Genomic DNA, 27,769 nt, shown 5'->3' on the forward strand with positions numbered 1-27,769 from the left:
GCAACTTAATATTTCTTACATCCTGGTTGGTTGGATTAATAGTTTTGGGTTTAGGTTGCTTTGAAAGGGTGTATTAAAGCTCAGTTTGGAAGGGACTGGAAGAAGCGAGATCCATACTGTTTGTAGAAATATCTCCAAAAAGATGATCTCATTCAGTCTTTTAGTGGTAACATCTGCATGCAGGAGCAAAAAGTCAACTGGCTGCCCCTGAATCTGAACTCTGAAAGTGTCTTACAACATGGAAATCAGTGCATGACATCCAGCCAGAGACTTCAGCTCTTCTACTCTGTTGTTGGTCTGGGTAGACTACCCAGTTGAATTGCTTTTCTGCAGAATATAGAGACTTAACTTAAGGGTTGGAGTTGGATTTTCCTAAGCATAAAAGGCAGCTAATAGGGGAAGTCCACCCTGCTGCAGTTCTGACTGTGAATGTTTCCACCTTGCAGATCTCTAGTAATTATCAGCACTTTGGATGGACGGATTGCTGCACTGGATCCAGAAAACAGTGGGAGAAAACAGTGGGATCTGGATGTGGGATCAGGTTCTCTTGTGTCATCCAGCCTCAGTAAACCAGAGGTAAGGCTTAGTTTCTTTCCTGACTAAATATTTAAAACTGGAGTTGTCTGTAATAAAAGGAATGCAGCTTCCTCCCTGTTTGGTAGATGTTAAATAATGGAACAAACACTTACAAAACTTTGTCAGTACTATTCTCAAACTATTTTTTTGAGCGCTTACATCATGTTGCCATTTCAAACTGGAGTGTGTCAGCATTTCAGCCTTGGGATTGATGTATTTGATAACTATCAAACTAGATGATGTAACTGAGTTGGGGAATTGTGTGTAATTGCTGATGGAAAACAAGTTACTTGTATTTTCAAGCAAATGAAAGGATCATCTGCCTTGTATTACTAGACTATGTCTTGGCAACCACTGGCTTTTTTTTTCCCTCAAGAAAAGCAAAAGTCCTTGTGACTTAATAAATGAACAAAGGATTGTTTTGGGTGTTTTATACTAGATAAGCAGGCTGCCTGTGAAATAGAATGTGTTAGCAATTAAACAGAGTGCTGAAGGTCACCCTGAAGTACTGAGTGCTAGAGGGTTGCATCACTTCTTGCAGATGAACTGTAAGAAGAAAATCTAGAGTTCAGTTTCTTGTTTGGTGCTATTGGCCACTATCAGTTTCAATAAACTAGGCTAAAAATTAGAAGGAAGTTTTTTTCCTTTTTTTCCTCTTCCTGCACTGGGAAGATCTCTGATTCATTCTCCCCTAGAATTAGGAGGAACAAAAACCCCAACAAAGAGGTAATTTGGGATGGTAACACACCACAGAAGTACACAGTCCCTCCCTGTCAGGGATGGTTGGGTTTGATGACCAGTCCTGTATCATCCTTTGCACAATGAGCATCAGAGAATGAAAGTTGAGTTCAGGATTATTCACACTGCCTGACTTTCCTGCTTGTGGTTCTTTGTTGCTATCTGTGGCCGTGAACTCTGTTTTGGTGTAAAGAAGGCAAAGCAAAGATGTGGACTGTTGCTGTGGTATTGTGAGAGCTGCTGATGAGTATGTCGGGTTGCAGAAGTAATATGAATGTTTACTCGCATTCCTTTGTTTCTGAGAGAGAATTTTATTTATGGATGCAGCTTTGTGAGATTTGTTCAGGTGTATTTTTGTGGTTTAGAAAAAACACTGCAGAAAAGAAGAACTTTCCCCCCAGAATATGTTTAAGAGCATTGAATTGTTTAAGAGAATTGAAAATAATACAGGAGAACTGTAAAGAGCTCTGTGAGGTCGAAGATGTCAGTGATTTTGTGATCCTTCACAAATGTTCTCAGCAGTAGATTCATAAAATACTGGTCTGTTACCTGTTGCTGCAAATAGTTTCTGATGACCACATGAAAACAGAACCAGTGGTTATGAAAAGCACACATTTAAAATCTGTGCAAATATAAACTTTGTTTTTTCACTACGAGTTAAGTCACAAGCCCAGGTTTTTAAAGATTTTGGGAGTGCAAGCATTTCTAATGATAGAAGTGTTTTTGCAAATATAGATTCTGTCACTCAACTGTCTGTCCAGGGTTTTGATGTTTTTCCAGTATGGTATGACTGTAGAAGTGAAAGGTTGGGGTTTAGACAAGAAAAAAATGTAGTTTGTCCATGTGGTATTTAATTCCCTTGTGTGATTACAAGTCAATACGTTGTGGCAGTCATAAAAATACATTTTTAAAGAGCATTTGTAATGGATAGAGGAAGTTGGACTTTCAGATGGGCTTTCAAATAGTTTCATTTCTACAGCTGTGGCCAAAGACACTGAGGGATTTTGGCAGTTAAGATGCAGAGCCTATGAGATAACTAATTTTGGAAGGAAAAGGTCATTTTGGCCTTTCAGAAGCTGTTGAGTGTTACAAATATGGGCCTTTTTAGACTTCTTACTGTCATGTAAACAAATGCTGTTAAGACAGAATTTAACAAGAAACATGATGAAAAGTGATGAATACTCGGAATAAACTGCATTTAAATATTTAAATATTTAATCTGCTGTCAGTAATCAGCTGAAAGACTTCATGCTGTGAATCTAGATACTTACTTAAGTCAGTAATTCACCTCATTAAAATTGCTGGGAAAATTCTGGTTTGGGTCAAAAAACTGATGTGGGCATGTCACCTCTTGAGTTTTATTCTCTCAAACTGAGTCTTGAGACTTTTCCTTCCTCTTCCAGCATTTTTGAAGTAACAAAGGTTTTTGTGCTAGCAACCACAGAATTCATCATAAGGCAGTAACATTATGTAAGCTGTTAAATTACATCTTCTTGCAAGAAATGGCAGATGAGAAACTTTGTGTTACACTTGCAGAGACAAAGATTTGCGTTCTTTCCGAGCAAGGAAAGTGTGCTGCTGGCTCTTAATTGTTTTGATGAGGGTTTTTTTAACTATCTCAAGTGTGACTACAATGAACTGTAGTTCCAAGTCCTGGTGCAAAAGCATGAATTTAATTCCCAAGTGCCTTTTAAGAATAGACCTTAGATCTTCAAACTTTCGGTGTTTAACAGAACTGTAGTTAACTTCCTTTACCTAACTGTAAAATGTCAACCTGGCTGTCTGGAGCTCTTGTGTTAATTAGGAAAGTGAGGCAGTGAAATTTCAAATGTTCCAGCAGCTCTGTCAAACACTTCAGATCTTGAAACTACTGCTTAAGACACTGACAAGTGAGATGTTCATCATTTGTCATATGAACCAGATCAATTAGAAAGGAAAGGCTGCTGAAGTATTAATTGTGTGTCTGGGTAACTAAAATGCTAAAATTCTTTCCTTGGCTCTAAGCTCCAACATAAACAAATCGTGGTCGGGGTGCCAATGCTGAAAAGTTGACTCTGCAGTTCAGGCTTGTGTGTGAGAATTTAAAAACTGTTTCCCTATCCATTGTTTTAAAATGGAAAACCTTTCTCTATAAAAGCCTGGTTACAAGTCCAAGTTTTCCTGTTAGCTGCACGCAAAGATTGCCTGATGAAATTCACAGTAAAGTCATTGAATCACAAGTTTTCTAAAAGGGAGCTTAATTTTAATAAAAACACTTTGCTCTTTAAGATTTGGGTTTGTAATTAATACACTGTCCATACTTAGAAAAGAATACTTTGGGGAGAAGCAGCATGTTGAAATAATGATGGTTAATTATAGTGAAAGAGAGAACTGCTTCAGAAGCAGTGGGAAAGGTTCATAGCACATAGTTTGTTGATGAGGATGATTAATTCTTTTACCTGCAAGCTTTATACTAAATTATTTAATGAGCACCAATCAGAGTTGTTTCAGTGCTCTGGGCAGAGGCTACACTGGGATGGACTCAATAATCAAGTATCTGGTAGGCTTGGGCTGTTACAGACTAATCCCTAAGTAAGCATCTTATTTCCTTATTGGAGGCATTGAAGATCATGGGACAAAATCAGTTTCAGCTCACAAGGCTGACATTTATAGGAGAGTAAACATACCACTGTATCCTGGAAGAATGGAATAATTTGATTATGCCATGTCACCAAATCTGTCAACATCCTTATTCCAATAAAGACTCTCATGACCTTTGTATTTCATTATGTGTATGCATGTATATAGAGATATACAAACATAAATATATCTTTTTATTGTGACAGCCACATACAATCAACTTTTCTACAAACTTAAGACATCTGTGCCATCTTTTTTTTTTTGACATAGAAGTGGCATATTTTTATGGAGTAGCCTAGTATTATGGTTTTTTCTCCAGAGAAATCTGAAGAGGTGAGGAAGTTTTATACTGAAGTCATCTGAAAACTCACTGCATTGTTGATGAAGTGAACCCATAGAGACTTTGAGCAGATTGTTTCTTTTTTGCTTAGAGCAGTGGGTTGGAAAAGGATTTTGGAATCTCACAAAACTCCACTAGTGACTGCATTTAATGTACAGTATGAGTATATCTTCTTTCTTTTTCCCTCCCTTTATCTGCATCATTAGCCCTTCTCAATTTTCAGTGCTTTGGTTTTCCAAAAGAAATACAGAATTCTGGTGTGAAGTGTCCAGACACCTGGGACTCTGAGCACTGACTTGCCTGCACATTGCTGCACTTTGGATAAGGCATCCTCTGTGCCCAGACAAGGCAGAGAAGAGCCTGGATCTGTCTTGGGTTGCTTTGGGGAGCACAAGAGGAAACTCAGCAATTCCCATCCTTTGACCTCTTACACTCTGGAATAGAAGAAAATGCAAAATCGACATTGAAATGGGTCAGGGCAAGGCAAGAGGTCAAAATGCCCTTTGAGGGGCTTGAATTGTGAATTCTGTTATATGCCCTCCCAGAGGTTCAGGGAGAGTAAATAATTGAACAGTGTCTTTGAAAGAATTAGGAAAGTTTCACCAAGCACTTACAGCAGTATTTTATTAGTTTGAATAAAACTTATGTGTTTGTTTGGCTCATGGCTTTCTATTATAGTTATTTTGCAGTTGAGTCACTGTCTGTAAATACCATCCAAGGAAAAGCTGATAGTGTTTGTCTTGGATATGGGTGGGGAACACTTAAGACTGTCAGACACTTGAGTGTTTTCACTGAAGAGGTTATTATAGCAGCTGTTAAATGCAGTGATGAATATTAGGAATTTATATTAATCCTGCATAAAATTGTTCTGACTCTGCTAACATTCACTGGCCAAACAAAAAGGAGATGCTTTTCAAACTACACAGACATTCTGAGAAAATGTCTTTGTTCTGAATTCTGCTTAAAAATGAATGCCTCTGTCTAGTTCACTGTTAGTAATTTTAACTCTTAATCTTGGGTGCATCTTAAAACATCTGGAATGGGACACACCAGCAACAGAAGCAATATTTCCTGCTTAGCACTTGCAATAGTCTCCATGCACCATCCAGGCAGCTCACAGGAGAGTCAGTTTGATATACCAGAGTAGCAAGTTGGTTCTTTGAGGTGTTTGAGTGGGTACAAAAGGTTTTTAAAGGACAGTTTTGCTCCAGAAATAACAAAAATTTTTAAATATATATTTGTGCTGTAAAATTACTTTCTGGCTGTAACACATTCTGAGCAGATGTAAAGCACTGAATTGCCACTCTTCTCCAGCAGGCAGAGTGTAAATCAGTGGTCTGGTTATTGAGGTGACTAAACTGGGGAAAATGCATTTCCTTGTAGGTAAACTGGTATAATTTTTGTTGTCTGGAAGAGTATTCTAGTGTCCTGTAGTGACCTTTATTTTTGTGTACCACTGAGACGTGTAGAACCACCAGATGCTTAGATAGTTGGAGGTGTCATTCCTGCAGAGAAAGACTGGCACATCAGCTGGCTCTCAGTCATACAGGTTTTTCTATAACAGACATGAAATTAAACTGTGCTAAATGAAATACAAGATGTGGGGATTGATAACAGTCGTTTTGTTGTTGGAGGCTGGAGGTAACCAGTTTAAAACTGAGAAAACTGTGCACTAAGATATCCCGTGACAGGGAATCAGCTGCCATCTCCATTGCACTGCAGGGGAAGGAAATGTGATTCCATGTTGCCTGCGGGTAGAGAGAGACAGATTAGTGTCTTAAATGGTCCTGGAAAAGCTCATAATGAATAAGAAGTGAGTGTCCAGAATTGTACTTCAAAGGAAGATAAATTCTAATTGCAATTGAGGCAGAGAAGGCTTAGAGCCATCAAGGGGAGTGGAGCCTGTGTTTGCAGGAAGGAATGGATGTGACTTCTCTTTAACTGCATGGATGTATTAGCATTCCTGATGGCACAAGTGGTTCTTTTCAGTTCTGTTGCTGGAAACACACACACGTGTGGATGAAGATGTGACAGGCTTGGGAAACTTCACTAGAGACACCTGTGGATTTCTGAGTAGAGATTTTTGTTGCTTTCTTGATGAAACTAAAACATAATTTACACTTTTCCTGAAAATAAACTTCTAATGTTGTTTAGTGGACAAAAAGTCATCTGCAAAAGACTTGTTTTAAAGTACCCTGATAGCTGGAAGCTGTGCTTTTATAGGAAACACAACCAACTTTTTTTAGTAGGGAATGGTAAACCTGAGGAAAAGGGGAATTGCTGACAGCTGCCTGAGGTGAGCTGGTGGTCAGTGTGATGCAGCATCATACCATTATCAGAAGCAGGGCTGTTGCTTAGGCAAGTGATGTTATGTATTTATCCAAACTGCACATCTTCAATCCTCTTAGTTTGGTGTCCTGTTCAATTAAAAAGCCCAAAAGCCTAACTGTAGCTGCAGCTTGGTGGCTGCCTTGCTGACACTTGGAGTTAACACCGACCAAGCCCTGAGGAAGTGCTGACACGTGTCCTTTCCCTGCTTTAAGGACCCTATGGAGGATGACAACTTCCCTTAGGGGACACGTGAGCAGCTACAGAGCAGGATGTTGTGGCTTGTGTGATACCAAAGCTCTCAGAGCAGTCCTCAGGTGATGCTCTGCCTTGAACAAAGCCAGGAAAGTTTCTCAGAGTGCTCTGTGTACGACCAGCTTTCATCTCATGCTCACAGCCATAGTAAAAATGCTCCAATATTGGAAAGGCTTTTTCCCATCCCCATTGTCTTTGGTTTTTTATTCTTTATAGTAGAATAACAGAATGGTTTAGGTTGGGATACTCCTTTAAGATTACAGAATTACAGAGTCCAAATGTTAACCCTACAATGCTGAAGTCACCACTAAACCACATCCTTAAGTGGCACATCCACAGGGCTTTTACATCTCCCCAGGGATGGTGACTCCACCACTGTCCTGGGCAGCCTGTTCCAATGCTTGACCATTCTTTCAGTGAAAACAGTTTTCCTTACAGCCAATCTAAACCTTCCCTAATGGAACTTGAGCCCATTCCTTGTCCTATTGCTGTTTCTTGAGAAAAGAGATTGACTCCTCTCACTTGGCTGAAACTTCCATTCAGGGAGTTGTAGGGAGCAATAAGGTCTTCCCTGAGCCTCCTGGTTTTTTCCAGGTTAACTAACCACAGCTCCCTCAGCCATTTCTTGCAAATCTTGTGGTCTGGACCCTTCACCTCCTGGGTCTAGATAAGGGCAGGAAGAGAGCTTGTAATTCAATTGCATATGGCCTACTGCATGTTTTGTATTGGTTGTTTAACAGTTCTGCTGTTTACAGATAATAAAATGGAGCAACTCTAGTACCTAGACAAATATCAGTTTCAGGTAATGGATAACTTAGATGGTTGGAATTCAGCTGCCCAATACACAAAAAAGTAATTTATTCTGCCCTAGAGCCTTTTTTAACTTTCATGCTATATCTTTGTCTACATAGAGAAGGGCCCATTTTAAGGGTTAAGCGATTTAGACAGTTTAGCAAATCATTCCTCTAGCAGCACAGCCACTGACATCTCATTTCCTAATTTCTTCTGGACTTTGTGCTTCATAAGGAGGTAACTATTAATCTTTGTCAGACTCGCTGCATGTTTCGTGTACTCTTTCTTTGCATCCTTGAAAGAGGAGACTGTGATTTGCCATGTTCTCTTCTTCTCGTGTATTGGGCTCTTTTCCTATAGGAGTTCCTCTGTGACTTAGTTTCTCACATGGACTCTGTGTCGTTTTCTGCAAAACCATCCTCTCCATGCAGGGCCAGGGAAAGAAACATGCAGGGTCCAGCAGAGATCAGTTTGAATCCTGGTCTCCTTAAGTGCCACAAGAAGCTTCTGCTATTGCTCCTGCATGGATGCCAGGTGCTCACCAAAGCCACTCTGTCACTTCCCTCCTCAGCTGGACAAGGGGGAGAAAAATCTGTTGGAAAGGCTCATGGGTCAAGATAAGGGCAGGGAGAGATCATTCACCAGGCACCCTCATGGACAAAGCAGACTTGACTCCAGGAAACCAGTTTTATTACCAATAAAACCAAACCTGAAGAACACCTTCTCTCACCCCTCCCTTCTCCCCAGGCTTAACTTCACCCTGATTTTCTCTCCCTCCACCCCAGAGTGGTGCAGGGGGATGGGGCATGAGGCTGCAGTAAGTTCATCACACCTTGTCTCTTATCTCTGCCACTTCCTCCTCCTTAGGGGAGGACCCCTCACACTTTTCCCCTGCTCCAGTGTGGGGTTCTTCCCACCCCTGTAGCCCCCACCACCAAAGCCTTGCCTTGCAAACCACATACAAGTACCAGTTCTGCTTTGGTGGTTGATGAACTGTGCAGGGCCTGTTTCTGGAAAGGCAATGCTTTGGGTAATGTTTTTTTGTACTAATCCACTCCCTTAGGTGCTGTTAGTTTCAAGGAGCTCAGTGATGGGCTCAGTAGCAGCAGCACCAGTTTCTCAGTGTCTCAGAAAGCACTGCTCTTAAGTTTCAGAAGACTTGCAGTCTTATTAATAAAACTTGCCATGTAAAAGAGGGGGATGGAATAATGTCAAAATAAAGTCTTTCTTAAAGCACTGTGCAGTTGGTTTTTTTATTATTATTAAGGAGAACAGTTTTTAAAAGTCTGTTACCATGGCAGCAGAGCAGGCTGGCATCTCTGTATCTCAAAACCCCAAGTCTTGTTTGACTGTGATTAAAGTAACTGTGGTATTTCAGTTTGCTTGTCTTCAGAGGAAGGGTCTGTGTGATTGCACAGCAAACAGTACTGGGTTCCTGATCTCTTTTGAAGATGGGGTAGTCTAGTTAGCACACTGAAGTTCCTCAGATTTCCTTTATGGCCCTTCAAGGGAGGGCAGAGCAGGAATAATTCTTTTAAGGGCAAACTCAAACTGAACAAGGTAGCGTGCCCCTGACATCGGAAAGGAGAGTATAAGTCTCAAGCTGCTGTGCTGCTGTCATCTGTTGCTTTTTATACTGTTTGTGTAAAAGACAGTTTTGTTGGGACCCTGGTGCTTACACCTGATCAGATTTTAAGATCTGAAGTGCAGAATCATGACAGAGATACCAGCTCTAGTCTTTAATAAAGGTTGTCAGGAGGATGTTGCAGGTGTTGCTTTGAAGAGAGAGAAGAAAGGAGTTTTGAAATGAGTTCTCTAGTACTCAGCCAGGCACAGAGTTACAGCATCACTTCACACACTCATCATACAGAAAACAGAGGCCCATGAAGGTTGAATTTATTACTCTTTTCCATGTATTCATGAAAAATGAAAGAGAAACTACCAGTTTGTGGAGTGTGGGGACTGATGGAAGGAGAAGAAAGACAGTGATAGATATAAACTTTTGTCATAAGGTGCTTAATGCAGGCAGGAGTCAGGGGCAAGGTTTTGTCACTTGATAGATGCTGTGAACTGTTGCTGGGTGAGCTGTACAGCCTGATGCTTAAAATCAGCCTGAGCTGTGAGAAACATCTCTGCTCACTGTTGCTGTGCAGACCTGGTGTGCTCTTTCAGGCTGTCACAGCCCAGCTGAGATGAAACCTATTTCCACGGATTCTCTGATGTGCCGCCTCTCAGCTCTGCAGGGGAGGAAGGCCACCTAACCTCACTGCTGTAAACAGCTCAATAAAATACTGATTATCTGATGTCCAGGTGCAGCCTTTCTCACAGTCCTGAGCTCAGAGATGGTTTGGGCATGTTCAGTGCTTAACAGGCACAGGAGGTGGTCAGGACAGGTATGCACTTCATAAACAAGTGTAATGCTGAGATCGGAAGTAATGGTACTCACAAGAAGGAAAAATTCTCCAGACAAACAACAACCTGTTGGTATTTCCTGCCTCAGCTTCCTCATTGCCTTTGAACATGTCTTAGGTTGTTTTACTGATCTAAATCATGGACTTCCTTTCGCAGTCAGTTTTCTTTTTCCTGGCTGGTTGAACAGTCAATGTTTTGAAGAATACTTTGCTCTTTTACCAGTGCTTTAGGCAGTGGAATCTTTTCAAAAGATTGTGCTTGTGTCTGGGTCTTTGTTCTCTTAAGGAAGTGGGGATGTTATGGACCTGCTGAAGTTTGAAGACTCTGGCTGGCCCCTTCATCCCTGTGTGCTGCTGTTTGATTAGGGTTTGCCTGTTAGTAAGAGTACAGTGTCATCCTTAGAGTGCCCTGTGCTTCAGGATTTCTGCAGGTAGCTGGAGGCAAAACAGATGAATCAGCATCCTGAAATCTGAGGTGAAGAGAAGAAAACACCTCTTCTATTGGAAGGAAGTCATAAGCCCATGTCTCTTTGCAGATAATCTTCCTACATGCATAGCAAAAAAGAGCAGACAATAAATCAGTTCTAGACCAGCCCAAACTAGGGACATCTCAAAAATTGTGTGTGTGTATGTATATCTATATATATCTATATCACCTGAAAAATCTGTAAAGAATTACAGTAAGAATACCTGTGTTGCTGTCTATAGGTTTGTGGTTTTAATTTGTTTGTTTTTTTAATGTGGAGCATACCAGCTTGCTTTCACTTTCCCAGATTTCTTTGTGCAGACTCTTGTTTCTACCCTTCAGAATAAAGCTGCCATATGTGACTTTTAATATGTTGCCTAGATTAATTTTAAAGAGGCTTAAAAGACATAGTTCTCAGTGAGAAGTAGCTTTCTTAAGACCATGCTTGATGTTGGCTTTGATCCTGTTTATTACAGTGATCTTATTGTAGGGATAATCATAGAGGGGGAAGAAACTGGTACCCTTATCACTTAAGATCATGTAGGTTGATCTTCGTTAATTAGTAATTGGAATGAAGCTCTTGCAGCTTATAGTAACAGTAGGATCTGAAAACTACAAGCAGAAGTGTTAGAAAAACATAAAGACATCAAATCCTATTTTAAGGAGAATATTTCACTTGTGCGTGGTTATTTCCTTGGATTTAGTAGATAGCCCAGCCCATCTGTAAACAATAATATTGACTGTTTTGGCACCAGACTTGGCTCAGATGTGTCTGCACGTGAGCAGGCTTGATTTTTGTTTCAGACGATAAAGAGCATTAGGAAGGGGGTAGAATGTCACGCTTGCTGTTAAACAGCTCCTGGAAGCTTTAGTACTTCAGCTTGTTTTGATCTCTGTTTACACAATTTTCCCTTTTCTTTCTTTTTCTCTTCTCCGCACCGCTGTAAATCAGCGGCTTCCTGCACCGACCAACCTGCCGTGGCACCTGGCGTACGGTGCCCTCCTTTCCAGTAAAGAGTCTAGACAGCAAATTCCCTGGAAGCGTGTGCCACTCCGGATCGTTATGGCTTTTTGCTTTTTTGTGGAGGCTTTTTAGAAACTGCATTACCTCACCCGTCGGCCTGGAGATTGCGCAGCCCGCGCCGCTGATAGGGCTGCAGAGCCCCTCGCAGAGCCAATGGAGAACTTGGGCTGCAAACTCTTAATGAGCAAAAGAGCAGCGGCTCGTTTAGGGCTCCGTAGTTAATGTGGGGGCTTTTTTTAAGTGTTACTTCTGAAAGACGAGCCACTTAACAATTATGTGCCATATTGCTGACCAGTGAAGCTGAACAAATAGCTATTTACATTGACAGATCAGAGGAATGTGTAAGTGCATCGTGGTAACCTACATTTTCTGTGCCAAGAGATTTGCAGCTGACTGCCTGGGTGACTCACTCCTTGGATTAGGAGATGAGGTAATGCTTTTGAGATACAGGGTGATGTCATTCCTTTACCTGAGCTGCATGCCGATGCTAGTTGCTAGTACTTTCAAGGAAAGTCCCTTTTCTGCTTCTCATGTACTAGAGAATGAGCTGCATAATTCAGATAGTTGTTGTTATTAATGTCCTTCCGAAGCCTCTGGCTGAACTGCTCTTTTGAAAACGGATGTCACCACAAGTGGCCACAAATGCCTTTTGTTACACATGTATGTGGGCACTTGCAAGTGGCACATTTGCATACCTGTCCCATTCTTCAAATAAAGCTGTTTTTTTAAAAGAAGACTTTCATGGTAATCAGGTGCTACCTCTTGTTAGCACTGTGTCATGTAATTCATTTATAAATAAAGTCATCTTAAAAGAAGGTGATTTTTTCCCCCCTGTTCTGTTTCTGTAGTGAAATAGCTCATTTGTGATGGTAAGTAACCCAGACGTCTCACTTGCACTTAGGGTCAGATTAACCTTATCCATTTCTACTCTAGCATTGTCCTTCACTGCAGCAGCTCTTCCTGCTGCCCCTGCTCCCTTTGCTGATGTGTTCATAGACAGCAGCTGTGATTTTCTCAGCTTTTCCCTCCCAGTGTCACCCAGGACGTGCTGCTCCTGTGGATGCCCTCAAGGTTGAGAGCACAAACAGGTAATCAGCAGAGCTGCCCAATGGTGTCAGCTGTCCTCTGCAGTCTATGGGGACCATGGTGTCAACACTCGAGCAGGCAGAGAGCCACTGTCAGGGAATTTTCAAAGCCATAACCTGATTTGATCCATATTTTGGGAGTATACAGGTGTGTGCTGCTGAGTCAGCTTCATGCATGTTGGAAATTCGGGTGTGGTTCCTAGAAATGGCCAATGTCTGTGTTGTTTGCTGGGGGAAAATTTCCTACTCGGGCCCTGGAGTGAGAGCTTTGGGACAGGGGGGGCACTTAAGGTGACTGTCCCCAGAGCTTGCCCACAGAGAGTCTTCCTTGCTCAGCAGCAATTCCTGGGCAGTTTACAGCACTGTCTCCATTCTTCACAAACCATGGAATGGTCTCCAGCCTCTGGAGCAGAGTATCTCATGCTGGCTGGGCTTTCAGACTACTTGCATGTGTATGGATCATGTGCAGATCCATTCAGAGGATTTGTTAATGCAAAGTAACAGCTGCACAGGCTAAAAGTTGTCATCAGAATTATTATGGGCTTCTGAAAGAATATATTACAGAAACATTTTGTGGCATTACTCCTCTGTGTTGAACAGAGTTTTAACAAGGTACTTCCAGCATGGTTACAGCTGCAGTTTTGGCACTGGCATTTTGGTTTTAAAAATGTGTTTTCCAAATCTTCTCAGTCTCTTTGTTTCTCAAGACCATAAGGTTGCTCTTGAATATGAATGTTTATTTAAACCTTGTTTGCTTTATTTGTGCACCAGTCAGGTGATCTCTACAAATGACATGCCCCACTCACCACCAGAATATTTCCTTTTTTGTTGGTTTATTTCTGTGTGTGTGTTTATAGGGCTGTGTGTGTTTATTTTTCCTCCCCAATGGTAGACCATAATGCAGCATTTGTGTGTCACATGCAGTGTCTTTTCCCAGGACGTTTGACCTTTATTGCCATAAGGTAAATATCTGAGAGGGAAAGAACTCACCTAGTTTTGCTTTGTAAGAGCTTCACAGCTAATCTCAGGAGCTTATTTTTATCATCTCTTCAATTACACATTGTGCTCCTGAAAGGAGTTTTTATTTCAATTGTCTCTCATCATGAGGCTTTTCAAAGCTGGAAAGCATTGGTGTTGGATCCTTTAGGGACCTTAAATACCAGCAGTGTGGGGTAACTCACCTGAATTTTCTCTGTAAATGAGGTGTGTTGAACAGTGTATAAGGAGATACTAGTCATGGCATGCACACATCTACAACATCTGTCTGTCCCTCCCTGTTCAGGTGAATCCCAACTTTCCTTAATGCTGTTTGCTCGACTCTGACCCAGTTAGAGGAATAAAAATTCCACGTTACATGGAATTTGAATCATGCAGAAGATGTGGTTTCAGATCCTCACAGTAGCTCCAGAAATAATAACAAGAAGAAACCTTCCTGCGTCTTTTGTACCACTTTGTAATACACATCTGTGCCTTGGAGTCTGAGCAGGAATATTTTTTTCCAAGTGACTAATACACATGTACCAGAAGCAGTCTTTAATTCCTAATGTGTCAAGTATCCGAATTTAATGTAATTATGTTGTAGGATATTGCCCAAATGGACAGAGGTTCTGAAAAAGCAATAAAACCTCCCATGTTAATCCATATCCTTAGAAGCTAAGATTATGTGGATTACAGTTTCTCTGTTCTTGATGGGCACAGCCACTGTGGCTCCACAGCATTCGTTATGGTCCATCATGCTGATAATGAGTTTCTTAATAAGTCCCTCAGTACTCACTGACAATGACTCATACCTCTGAACTAAGATCTCCTTGAAAATCTCTGTGTAATGGGTGAAATATTGTATCCCACTGAAGATTTTTTTTCCTTACTTGTGTTTTTAGGAAAAAGCCAGGCAATTTTTACAGGAACAGTGTGCTTTAAGATAAGAAATTCCAAGGAGAAGTCAGATTTAACTGTCAGGAGAGGCAAAGGTGAAAATGTGAGCTCTGATCTCAGTGATAATTGCTCTCTCTGTGCTTTACAGAAAGTTGGATATTCTGAAATAGACATTAATCATGAAAACAGGCTCAGTTGTACTTTCAAAATTACTCTATTTTGAAACTATCCCAAATAATCTGCAAAACTTTGCACTTTAACCAGTGCCTGTCTCTTGGAGAATGCTTCAACCCACATCATATTTTCTACAGTTTTGGATGAAACCTGTCAACTCATCAAGCTTTCAAATGTTTTGAAGAAGTGTCACACACTGAACTGTTTTTAAACTAAGAATAGAGAAACATGGGTTTGATTTGAATGCCTGAAAGTTTTCTGTCTTCAGTATAACTTTGAAAAATAGAACTCTGAGATACAAAACCAGTAGGACTCTGAGATACAAAACCACTGGGACGCTGGAGCATAGTGCACTAGCCTTGCTTATACAGCATTTCTCTTGCCATTTGTGGTCTGTGTGCTTTTAAATTATGGTTATAAATAATTAAAATTATGATTAAATCATAGCTAACTGTTGCTATAGGACATGAAATAAAATGATGCGGACATGCAACTTTTTAAGGTAAAAAAGAGGGTGTTTAATTTCTGACTAATATTTATAGATTTTTAAAAGTGACAGTGGATTGGAGGATGACAGTGCTACTTCTCCAATGACACTGGACAAACCAATAGTTCATCAAATTTTTCTTCTTCTATGAAAAAATACAAAACAATAAGTTATTCACATAAAGTGCCTAAGAAAGTTCGTTATAAGAATGTAAACGTAGAAGGCTTAGAGAAACTTAAAAAAAACAAAGCAACAGCTAACCTTGAATTCAATTACTTTAGGTGTTTGGAAACAAGATCATTATCCCTTCCTTGGATGGGGACCTCTTCCAGTGGGATCGGGATCGGGGGAGCATGGAGGCCGTTCCTTTCACGGTTGAGTCTCTGCTTGAGTCATCCTACAAATTCGGCGAGGACGTTGTCTTGGTTGGAGGAAAGTCTTTGACCACCTATGGGCTGAGCTCCTATTCGGGGAAGGTAAGAGCCTGAAAACGTCTTTTGTGGCTGTGTGTTTCGAGCTCTGCCTTGCAAACAGGTAACTCCTGAGGTTTAAACTGTGGTGCAGCTCAAGAGTTCATATGCGGGGCGCAGAAGGGGAGAATCTGAGCTTCATGGGCTGCAGTAGATGGCATGGCGCTGCAATCTCCTCCAGCCTTGGAGCTCCTGCTCTGCCCCTGTGCTGGCTTTAACCCTTGTCTCACCGTTTGCTAACCCAACAGAGCACTGTTCACTTTTTACTAGATCAGTTTTGTGCTGCGTTAGCTGTAGCAGGGGATCAGGGAGTGCCAGAGCCAGCACAATGGAAGGGACAGGGGCTTTGTCACCAGTAGTGAGAGGATAAGAGGGATGACCCCTTTCTGTGGGAGGACTTCAGCTTTATCATCTGGCTCTGAAGGAGACTTTGCAGTTCAGCTCACTGTGTATCAATTAATGCTTTAGGTGACACCTTTTTTAAAACTAATTTCAGGTTTTCAAAACTACTGAGAAAAGAAAAAAATTCAACATATGCAAAAGTTAAGGACTTACAGTTGTTGTCAATGTGCTTACTATGAGAAGAAGTTCTCCTTACCTTTTAAAGTCATATTTAAAAGTTGAGTTACATGTCAGATGTCATTTAAGTGGTTGTAAATATTTTGTGTAGTGAAGAACAGACATTTGATAATTCAGAAACATTACATTTTAAAACAAGTTAAAAATAGATTCAGTTAAAAAAATTTAAAGTTCCCAGTGTTTGTTTTCAACAAAATCAGGGTGGTTTTTTGGTGGTTTTTTTTTTCATTTTCACCATACATTGTAATGTGGAACACTTCTGTGGTGTGGTGTGGAATCATCACTAATGATAAAGAGCACAGACCTCAAACCAGAGTTCATGGATTCCTTTTGGTTTCCTCACTGGTAGCAGAGGGCTCTGTGCACCAACAGGCTCCTCCAGTGCTCAGAAGAGGAAATTTTCATTTCTGTTTTGATTCCTGGCTTATGCTCACAGTAGCAAAGCTGCCTCTTAGATGAAATAGTGCCTGACCCTTCCTAAGAGTTCGGGCAGTTTCCTCTCTCTGGCATTGCCCATATGATGCAAGTTCTGTTTGAGATTGGGACTGTTGGAAACTGTACTGGGAGAGTTTATTAAGGTTTTCTTTGCCTTTTGATAACTGACAAGGCAAAGGAGGAGTCTTTGTGGTATTTTATATAAATCAATAGTACTTTATTTGAAGCTGATAGAGTTATGCTGAGATAAATATGACATGAAAGCAGAATTATGCTGTGGGTCTTGCAGGAATGTTCTTTTGATGTCCACAGAAATAGTGGAGGAAGAGAGAGCTCAGATTTCTTTTTGTTAGAAGTACATGCAAAATATAGTCAAATGGTAGTCAAAATACCACAGACTGTAAACTTTCTAGAATCCTTTGAAAGTTTTTGTTCTGAAAAGCCGTTATCTCTTAAACCAGGCTTTTCAACATCCCTCCAGCCAAACATATAAAGTCATGGAGTTCCAAATTGCCTACCAGCCAAGAGCAGGCTGTAAGGATTGTTAGCTTTGAATATTGCTGTTGATGATACTTGTTTTGAAGTCTCACATGTGAGCCTGCCTTGTCCCTCAGGTGAAGTACATCTGCTCAGCCGTGGGCTGCCGCCGCTGGGACGATGAGGAGAGCGAGCAGGAGGAGACGCTGCTGCTGCATCGCACCCAGAAAACCGTCCGGGCTGTGGGGCCACGCAGTGGCAACGAGAAGTGAGTCTGACCTGCTCAGAACAGTCCTGTAGAGGTGGTGAGGCAGAAAAGATGGGAATTAGATCACATTGCTTCCCTCGTCCTTGCTCACCTCTGTCGCAGTAGGACATGAAATGAGCGACACTCGCGCTCCGAGATATTTAAGGCAAGAAAGAGCGTGTTTGTTTTTCAACTCCGATATTTATAGAATTCCAAAGGTCGCCATGGATTGGAGGATGAAATTGCCATCTCTCCAACCTCACTGAACCAACAGTTCTTTAATTCTCTCTTCCTCCAGAAAGGAATGCAAAGCAATCATTATTTACATGAAAAGTGTGTGAGAAGCTCCATTACAAAAATGTAAACATCAGAAGGCTTAGAAGAACTTTAGAAGAGCAGGGCGATACACCTCAGAAAAGTTTGTCACTGCTGTACTGCACAGGGCAAATATCACTATAATGATTGTTCTAACTGCTGCTTTTGTACAAGAGGAGACAGTTTAAAAGTTTTATAATCTACTCACTTCAAGGTTCTTTACCTACTAATGGTAACTGTCGCTGGGGCGACAGGTTATACATAATGTCTTAAGTTTTCATTTTAAGTTGGTATTTTAAACCATTCTTAAATTTATGTTGTTCATTCCATAATGTAGGTGGTTTGTTCTTTCTAAGCTGTAGAAACTGATTCAATCTGTGATTTTTCTAACTCTGTCATATTGAAGTTTTAATACCTCAAGATTTCTGAAAAATTACAGACACATATTTTCTGGAGAAAAAAGAAACCAAACCCACTTCATAAAACACAGACTTAAAAAGATGGGTCCTGTACATAGATACAAGTAACTGCCCAGCAACATAGTGGAGAATCAGTCATTCCCTGTTCCCCTGCTCCCTCTTCTGTTTGCAGCAGGATGTGACAAGTTGTGAATTTGTAGCCTTTCAGAGAGAACCTAATGAGAACTCAGTAACAGATCAGATGTCTGAGAGGATAAATCTTGGTTTCTGTGTTTCTTGGAGACAGATATTAGCCAGGAGAGGTATGTCAAAACCATAGTATTTAGTCTTGTGTCCCAGAATCCTTCTCTTTGTGGTGAGAAACAGAGGTGCTTTCCTGGTGACACGGAATGGGTAGGAAACATCTGAGGTTTTAATCCAGAGGAAAAAAATTTTTGTCTTTAATAAATCAACTGAGTATATAAAATATGCCAAACTTTTACCATAAGGATGTAAATTCTTTAAAGAGCCAGTTTGGGCTCCTGGTGGTTGCCAGACTGATAAGAAGCTTTAGGTACCCAATTATACTGTATAAGAAATATTTACCCCTTCATGCTGTCCAAACATGCCACACTTTTCCTGTCTGTCTCTTTGTAGATTTACAAGAATTGAAGTTTTTTGCTGTGCAAGAAAACTGTGCTCCTTACACATTTCATTATACATTTGTCTTTTTTTGGTGTTAACCTATGGAACACGAGCAGTCCTGATTTCATTAAGTACCTGTCCAGGGATCTGTGTATGTGGGGTTAAACAAAAAAATCATAGTCCCTTTTCCAGTTTGAAAAATCTTGTGTTTCCAGTTAAATCCACTTAATTAGTGAAGAGAAAAATAGCTTGTTAGAGTGCTGCTTCCTAACAGCTTTGTACTTACTGCTTTCATCAGCTGCAGAATGTTTTCTTACCAGACCCAGCTCTAGTACTTGATGATTTTAATTTCCCCCTTCATACACTAAACCTTTAGTGTCATTGGCCCTACTTGACCGGTTTTTTTCTCAGTTCACCCATCATGTTGGACAGCATTTCTCAGCTGGTTTGATTTGTGTTCTGGATTAGCACTCCCCTCCTGGTATAGTTTTGTCCATTTAACAATGTGAGAGTTTACTTAGAAAATATGGGCCAAATTCAGGTAATTCAGTTTAGAAATCTTCTGCACAGAGGACTTGGGACTTCCTTGGAATATAAAAGCTGTTTCTACAAAGGTTTTCTCTTTTTCTTTGAGGTGGAATTTCAGTGTTGGTCACTTTGAGCTGCGCTATGTCCCAGATATTGAAACTAGAGCAGGATACATTGAGGGCGATTTTAAATCAACTATGAACAAAGAAGAAACAAAAATTATTTCAGAGGTGGATGAGCAGGAAGCTATGATGAAAGACACAGTGATAAAGGTCTCTGTGGCTGACTGGAAGGTGATGGCTTTTAACAGACGAGGAGGACATCTGGAATGGGAATACCAGGTAGGGGGAAAGACAGAATATTAAATATCACAAAAGTAGATGTTTTGAAGATGTCTTTCATCTTTGGTTTCAGGCACTGTCTTTGTAAAGGAGCACACATCTGCTTGTAATTTTTAACTGAAGTTCTGACGTTGAGCTGCTGCATCTGTTACAAAAATTTAAACAAGAAATTTAAGCACTTTGTTTTTTATTCTTATTTAATAGCTCATTAATACAACATTCATTTTCCAATTACCTCTCTCCTCTTCAGTTTTGCACTCCAATTGCTTCTGCATGGCTGCTTAAGGATGGCAAAGTCATTCCAATCCGTCTGTTTGATGACACAAGTTATACAGGAAATAACGAGGTACCGGAGGATGAAGAGGATCTTGTGGAAGCTGCCAGAGGGGCCACAGAATCCAGTGTCTATTTGGGTGAGACACCAACTGCAGCATTTTCCGTAGTAAACATTATTAATTTCTCTGTTGAGGTTGTAGTAAAGCAAATCTTTTTTACTGGTAGATTTCAAACCCATAAATCTTTTCCATCTTGATTCTGAAATGCTCATTGCTTTGTAGTTTCAGTACATTGGAGATGACTAAAAGTCTTGAAACTTTAAAAGACAGGTTGGCAGCTAATAAAACAGCCTCATTGCCCATTAATTTGTACACTGATTGCAGTAACATACTGTGAAGAAAATTCAGATAAGATTTTACATGGCTTAGTTTTCATCCAGCTGTCTGGATCCATTGGATGTGGTTTGTGACAATTTGAAATAGAGTGGCTGGAGAGCCTCCTCCTCAGCTTTCTGTCTCTGGGAGGTAAATGAGCTTTAGTTTCCTAAGACTTGGTTTGCCTTAAGCCTTTTTCTCTAAGTCTTTGCACCTTGTAGCTTTCCAGTTAATGGTTAGAATAACAGATAAAGAATAATACTAGGAAGAAGACAGATTGTTGCAGCCTTCCTGGTAATGGCTGTTTTGTGCAGCATTAACAAGGGTAGGAAGTTTGAATGAGGTCTTTCTTCTGCAAATCCCAAACTCCTTTATAGCTCTTAAAAATTGCTGGCATTTTCCTGTAGCACCAGCTTTGGAGCTGTAAAAATGAGATGTTCTGAACTCTTGCTTTCCTAGAGCAGAGGGAAGATGTTACTTGAATTCATCCAGCTTAGCAATCAGAGTCAGTATCTCAGGTTCTCAGAATAAGAAGGAATATTTTCAGAAATGTTGTTAACCATGTGTTTTGACTAGACAGTTTTATTCCAGGGGTGAAGAGAACCAAATCTAAAGACTAATACACTTCCTTGTTTGTTACTTAGGTATGTTCAGGGGCCAGTTGTATCTTCAATCATCAGTCAGAATTTATGAGAAATTCCCAACCAACCCAAAGGCTCTGGAATCCAGGAATGATAATGCAATTATTTCTCTTCCCAAAATCAAATGGAAACCTTTAATCCGTAAGTAACAATTCAGAGTTTAATTTATTACCTTAGCTCAGAAAAGACAGGGCATCTTTCTGGTTTCCAGTATGTTTCAAACTAGTCTGATGTTTCCTGTAAACTACTTCAGGAGTATCTCTGTGCTTTATTAAGTGTTTATTTTTTTCTAATCAAATATTTAATGTCAGTTTTCTTTTACTATGGATTTGACAGGGTCTTTGTTACTAATTAAATGTTGGGTTGTCTTAATCAAATTTTTCTACAAAAAGAGGAAGAAGTTTTTTGCAGTGATGTGAATATGAGTGAATTGACTTGTCAAGGGGGAGAATTATTAAGTAACTGTTACCTTAAAGTACCTTTCTTAATGTTTCCTTCTATGAAATTTACTTCACATTACCTGATTCAAGAGGCATTTTGTAAAATTAAGCAATTGGAGTTCTCTTTAAATTCATGTGAGAACAGAATTTTACAAACAATTGACATTTTATATACTCTGCAGAATAAGCAGTCTGTACTCGAAATAAAGCTCAGAGAATTTTGTCTTTTCTATGCTTAGAGTCCCCTTCCAGGACTCCAGTGTTGGTGGGCTCTGATGAGTTTGATAAGTGTCTCAGCAATGACAAGTATTCTCATGAGGAATACAGCAATGGAGCACTCTCAGTTCTGCAGTACCCATATGGTAGGTGAAGTTCCAGACTTTGAAGTGTTTCAGATAAACAGCTTTTATTATCTGGAAATTTCAATCAATGACCATTTGTTAGACCTTAAATATGTTTATTTTTAAAAAGTATTTAATGAATTAGGAAATTATTGCCCAAACTAGGATTTCCAGATTGCAGCGTAGGTTCAATTAGTGCCACATAAAGCACAGCAAAGTGCCAGGAGTTGCCACGGGAGAGCTGTTGTGTGTGCTGCTGTTGCCACTGAGAGTTGTTTGGAGTGGAGAAATCTTGGAAATTACTTTTTCCAGAATTTACTAACAGTGCTGGAGACTCAGGATGGTTGTCACAAGTTTTCCATATGGAAGATATGCTCATTTAAAGCTAGAGAGGCCTAGTTGTTGTCCACAACCTTAATTAACTGAATTTGCTTATGTGCTATTTAAAATCATGGAAATAAAAACACCCCATATCTGTTGAGGAGACCTCTAATGAGAGTTGTTTTGTAGGTACCTGCAGGTAACTCTGTGTTCTCTTTGTGTGTTTTATACACAGATAATGGTTATTACTTACCCTACTACAAGAGGGAGAGAAACAAGCGCAGCAACCAGATCACGGTTCGATTTTTTGACGACTCGAGTTACAAGAACATTCGCAAAAAGGATCCTGTTCTGCTGCTGCACTGGTGGAAGGAGATTGTTGGCACCATTTTGTTCTGTATCGTGGCCACCACTTTCATTGTGCGCAAACTCTTCCACCCCCACTCTTACAGCAGAGTAAGTGTTTTCAGAATCAGAGTGATTTTCAGAGTCAGAGTAATTTTTTTCAGAATCCCAAATACAGAAGGAATTATTTTAGCTGTTTCTTTCAGTTTGGGCTCTGCAATGAGTAATATTAATAAGTTAATAACTAATGAGATAACCAAATCAAAAGCCTAAATTTATTGTTTAATCTGTGTGTGAAGGCTGCCAGCTGCCACATACAATTTGCTTAACTGCTTCAGCAAGCAGATTAGACTGCTTCTGACGTATCTGGAGATATTTATTTAATGCCATATCTAGGGTACAAACCAGGCTCAGGCACTCAAGGAGTTGATTTTGTTTGTTTGTTTGTTTTGTTCTTGTTTTGGAAATCCTTGTTAGCTGCGGAAGGAGTCTGAAACACAGTGTCAGACTGATTGTAAGTATGAGCCCACTTGTGGAGACATTAAAGACAACAGCTGGAGTGATGCCAAGAACTCTGGATATGTGTCAAGGTGAGGTCTGTTCAACACAACATAAACAGGGTGTTTAATCAGTGTGGCTACTAATGCTGTCTGGAGATAGAACAAGTAGGTGTTCACCTGTTCTTACCTAGGAACTCGCAGTCCTCTGATTTCCCAGGATAATCATCAACAAGGACTCTGTGACCCCATTACTCGTGGGAGATTGCAGTTATGATTAGTCTCAGAAATTCCAGAGAGTCAACAGGTTACATGTGATCAGAAGTATTGCTCTCATACTTCTTGCTGATAAGCAAAATGGGAGATTGATCCTTGTAGGTCTTAATCAGTGTTTACTCCATCTGTTCCTGTGTTTATGGTGTAAGGCAGAGAAAGGCAGTTGCAGATGGAAACAGATGACATCTTATATACTCTGCAGAATAAACAGTCTAAACTTGAATTAAAACCTTTATTGGTTTTACAAAGGAGTTGGTTAAGACAGAACGCTTAATTAGGGACATGCCATTATGCTCCAGAGCAAATGTGACCATTTCCTGTACATTTATAACTCAATGAAAGTCAGAACTGGAATGTTTAAAATGAGGAAGAGTAGGAAAAGTAGTGATATATAAGAACTGTGATGTTTTGGATGGGATGTTGTGTTAGTTTTGCATTAATTGATTTGTGGTGAGGAGGGAAAAACATCAGGACTAAAAGGACTAGCTGCAGAAACAGTTATTTGGGGTAGGGTTAAAGGGAAATCATGATTTAGAAAATACTCAGCTATAGAAACATGGGCTGTATACTCAGGATCCAGTAGGCATGCAACCTGGTTTTCTGAAAAACCTCTCCAGTGTGTCCAGTGCATGCAGAATGCATCCTGCTGGCCTGTGATAGGCTCTGCATAAATACACAATGGACAGTTGTCCATTTCATAGATAGGGAATTGCTCACAGTGGGTGAGCAGGGAAAAGGAAGAAATTCTGCACATGTTTTGCCTGTACAAAACTACTTCAGTTGTGGTCATAAATGACTTTATTTTTCTATCTATACTAATGCTTTTTTCTCCTCTATCCTCCCTCCCTTCTTCTGTCCCTTCCTCACACCCCTCTCTTCCCAGATACCTGACAGATTTTGAACCAATCCAGTGTCTGGGTCGTGGAGGTTTTGGAGTGGTTTTTGAAGCCAGAAATAAAGTAGATGACTGCAACTATGCCATCAAGAGGATCCGATTGCCCAACAGGTACTGAATGGATTTATTTGGAATAATGAATGAATGGTAGGATCCCATCCTACACAGAGCCATCGGCGCCTGAACTGATTTCCCAGATCCTTCATTAGGGTGAATGACATACTTTTAACAGGGGGCTGTCTCAGTGTTGGCACAGAGAATTTGGCATATGCAGTCCCAGCAGAGCTGACCTGCTTGGCTCAAACACTCCCATCACAGATCCCTTTGTGGGGATGCTGCTCCACAGGGATTTCCTTGGTGAATGGAGCCTTTGCTAACAGGACAAGTTATTGTAGTACTGCTAATGTGCTTCTCTCCTTCCTCTCCTTACCTTTCCTACTCCACCTCCTCTTTCTTTTCTCTTTTCCTCACCTCCTTTTTTGACTCCATTTGCCCATTTGTTTTATTTTCTGGTCCCACGACCCCTACCTTTTCTCTCAGTCATAGGTGATCAAGCCATGCTGCTGGATTACCCTACCCAGAGCTTGCAGCACTTCCTTTTAGTGGGAGATGGGAGACACTGCTGCTGAAAATCTCAAGTTAGAACAGCAAGAGGGAGGGGGTAAAGCTATGAAATCTAGAATTACTATTTTTTTGAATGTGTTAAATAAGTGTAACTTTTTAAGATTAAAGGTTTTGTTCAGAAACTTAAGGTAGCCTAAATTCGTCTTTTCCAAGAATATTCAAAGCTATTAAATAAAACCATCAGACTTTATTTGAGCCACTTATAGTCTTATGAAGAGAGATAAATTCCTTCAGTAAGACAGGAGGCTGCCTGCTTTCCTGTCCACAGAACAGAAATAGTCCTTATGCAACCTCCTTACCTATCGCCAATTAAAAAACAAATACTAAGGTATTGCTGTCTGTCTTGACTGTCAGTGTCTTCTACATCCCTGTAGAATTTTGCTGTTTAAAATCTTTTTTTCTATCCTTGAGAAAGTTAAGAAGATTAATTTCTTCTTGTTTTTGCTGCATGTAATTATGTGAAAAGGGAAGACTAAATATTGAGCCATTATGAGCACATTCTGCTCCTCCACACTTCTAAGCTAAAGGAGTTACTCTGGGGAATTTAAGACATATTTTAGTTTTGATGTGAAAAGCAATGCTATTGGCCTGGTGTACACTGGGGCACCTTTGATTAAATTCCTTTGCAGAAATGTTTGTGCTGTTCTGTTGCTTTTTGTGACCATGTGTCTTCTCCTCACCCCAAACCACAGGGAGCTGGCTCGTGAGAAGGTGATGAGGGAGGTCAAGGCTCTGGCTAAGCTCGAGCATCCAGGGATTGTTCGGTATTTCAATGCATGGCTGGAAGCTCCTCCTGAGAGATGGCAGGAAAAGATGGATGAGCAGTGGCTAAAAGATGAAAGGTAACTCATGGGGCTCTTTTTAACAATTGAATTTGAGATTGTATGTCAGGAGAACTAGAAAACTGGTAGAGGATCCAGGAAGATGGAGAGACTGTCTAGGAGAGAGATGGTTGTTAACTTAGCCTGCCAACTTTTCAATTGAACAGATAAAAATATATCACACTTCTGCATAAAGTTCTTGGTTTATGGGTCCTCTCTTGTGTTAAGGTTCTTCTTTCAGCTTAGGAAACATTACATGGTTCTTGATTGAACTTGTGTAGCTGAACTTTGCAGTGATTGGAAGGTTGGAGCGTTGCTGCTGTGATTCAGTTGCAAACTTGGCATCTCTGCCTTTTTTGTTCCTTTCTACTATTTTCTTCCTCTTAATTGTCTTGAGTTAGATGGACCTGATACCATACTCCAAGAATTAAATAAATTTATTTCACTAGAAATGCATGAGGGATAATCAGACTGAGGATTTGTGAAACTTGGTAGAAGTAGGTTAAAAATGGAAAATTAGATAAAGGAGGTAGAGAACGTGAAGAGAGAGGAAAAAGTGGGTGTATGCTGGCATTTACAGAATGAGGCCTAATACAAGACTGCTGGGTGGTTTCATAATAACAACTTAACATGCCTCAGAATTTTTAGAATACAGCGACCTTTATATTTCAGGCATCAAATTAACATTTCACAGCTGTAATTCTTCCAAGGCACTTTAAATAGTCCTTGCAGTGCCTGTTCCAAAGGGCTGCATTTTTTCAAACTGAAGATAAGCCTGATTGCTCATTAGGAATCCAGGCAGTAGAGCTTGTTAAATATTCCTTTATCAACACTTTTGTCTCAATGAGAAAACCTTATCCTTGCTAAGACACAGATGCTAAATGCTGGTTATTGGTGATTCCCACACTTGGGTAGTCACTCCTTGTTGCAGTATGATGCAGGTGTCAGGGGTAGCAGTTGTTAAAATCTGGGCTTTCAGAAGTGCATTTCTAGTAGAATGATTGGAATCTTCTACAGTTTCTCTAGTATTGATCTCTCTTTGTCTTCCAGCACTGATTGGCCACTCAGTTCTCCCAGCCCAATGGATGTCCCATCATTTAAGATCACAACAGAGCCATTTTCAACAGGGGAACACATTGAAGTTACTGCAGCTTCATCAGAGAGGGTGAGGTCTGTGGGGATACCCTGTGGTCAGTCAGATTCATCTGGAAGCCAGTTTTCCCCTCTGGAATTTTCTGACACAGACAACAAGGACTTGCAGCACTCAGAAGATCCACTATTAAACCTTCAGGACAGTGTCCTTACAGGCTGTGATGTAGAAGACAGTACTATCAACAGTAACGAGCTGGGACACTCCTTGGAAATTTGTCCTTCAGCTGTTCCTGTAGTACATCTGAAGGAAGGGACCTCCTCTTCTATTGTGTTTGAGGATTCTGGCTGTGGAAATGCCTCCAGTAAGGAAGAGAAAGTTGATGTTTCACATAATGAGAGTCCTTCTGAGGATAAAGGGAAAAGTGCAAAGAAATCTGATAACAAGAAATCTGCTTCAGGAAGTCCCCTCTCTGTTTCTCCTCCAAGGCCAACGAGTTTAAGCCTGGACCTTTCTAAAAACACTGCAGAAAAAGTGAAGCCCACCTCTCCAAAGGTGTATCTGTACATCCAGATGCAGCTCTGCCGGAAAGAGAACCTCAAAGACTGGATGAGCAGAAGATGCACCATAGAGGAGAGGGAAAGGACAGAGTGTCTGCAGATCTTTCTGCAGATTGCTGAAGCTGTTGAGTTTCTGCACAGCAAAGGATTAATGCACAGGGATCTCAAGGTTTGTATCCATAGGTTGCTGTATGTGGGAGGAATGTGGCACTGCAGACAAAGCCTGCCAAAATAGCTGACTCCTCTCAGTGACCTCAGCATGGGTGTTAAAAAAGCTGAATTAATGTCTGTACAATAATCTAGAGGTGCAGTGCTCCAGGAAATAAATATTCATCACTTGTTACTGCAATTAAAGTCATTCTTACAGCAAGACTTCTTGTACCTGGCACAGATCAGTGGCATTTGTCCTATGGTATTTTGAATTCATGTTCTTTGTACAGGGTTGTTCAGTGCTGAGCTGTATGACAAAGCTATTTTGGATCCTGTTCTACTATTTCAAGTGAAGCAGATAATTGGCAGTGTGGAGCTTGCAGTTGGACTTGATCTTAAAAGTGTTTTCAACCTAAATAATTCTGTGATTCTAATTCTGGTATTTTCCTTCTTTCTGTAGCAATACAACCTAAAAGGAGCAGTGTAACTCTTGGTTAGAGAAAGTAAAACTTA

General features: G+C 40.4%; 1 protein-coding gene across 1 annotated transcript in view; it reads left to right on the plus strand.

Annotated features, from left to right (window-relative positions):
• EIF2AK3 (eukaryotic translation initiation factor 2 alpha kinase 3) overlaps positions 1 to 27,769 on the plus strand; it is a 43,193-nt gene that overhangs the window by 6,604 nt on the left and 8,820 nt on the right. The window contains exons 2-13 of the mRNA XM_030947859.1: positions 447 to 576; positions 15,452 to 15,646; positions 17,269 to 17,399; positions 19,371 to 19,605; positions 19,856 to 20,018; positions 20,900 to 21,037; positions 21,576 to 21,698; positions 22,234 to 22,454; positions 22,821 to 22,933; positions 24,000 to 24,122; positions 25,328 to 25,477; positions 26,507 to 27,275. Of these exons, the coding sequence (XP_030803719.1) occupies positions 447 to 576; positions 15,452 to 15,646; positions 17,269 to 17,399; positions 19,371 to 19,605; positions 19,856 to 20,018; positions 20,900 to 21,037; positions 21,576 to 21,698; positions 22,234 to 22,454; positions 22,821 to 22,933; positions 24,000 to 24,122; positions 25,328 to 25,477; positions 26,507 to 27,275 (2,491 nt within the window). The remainder of the gene's footprint in view (positions 1 to 446; positions 577 to 15,451; positions 15,647 to 17,268; positions 17,400 to 19,370; positions 19,606 to 19,855; positions 20,019 to 20,899; positions 21,038 to 21,575; positions 21,699 to 22,233; positions 22,455 to 22,820; positions 22,934 to 23,999; positions 24,123 to 25,327; positions 25,478 to 26,506; positions 27,276 to 27,769) is intronic.

Source organism: Camarhynchus parvulus, chromosome 4 (genome assembly GCF_901933205.1).
Source record: "Camarhynchus parvulus chromosome 4, STF_HiC, whole genome shotgun sequence".
NCBI lineage: Eukaryota > Metazoa > Chordata > Aves > Passeriformes > Thraupidae > Camarhynchus > Camarhynchus parvulus.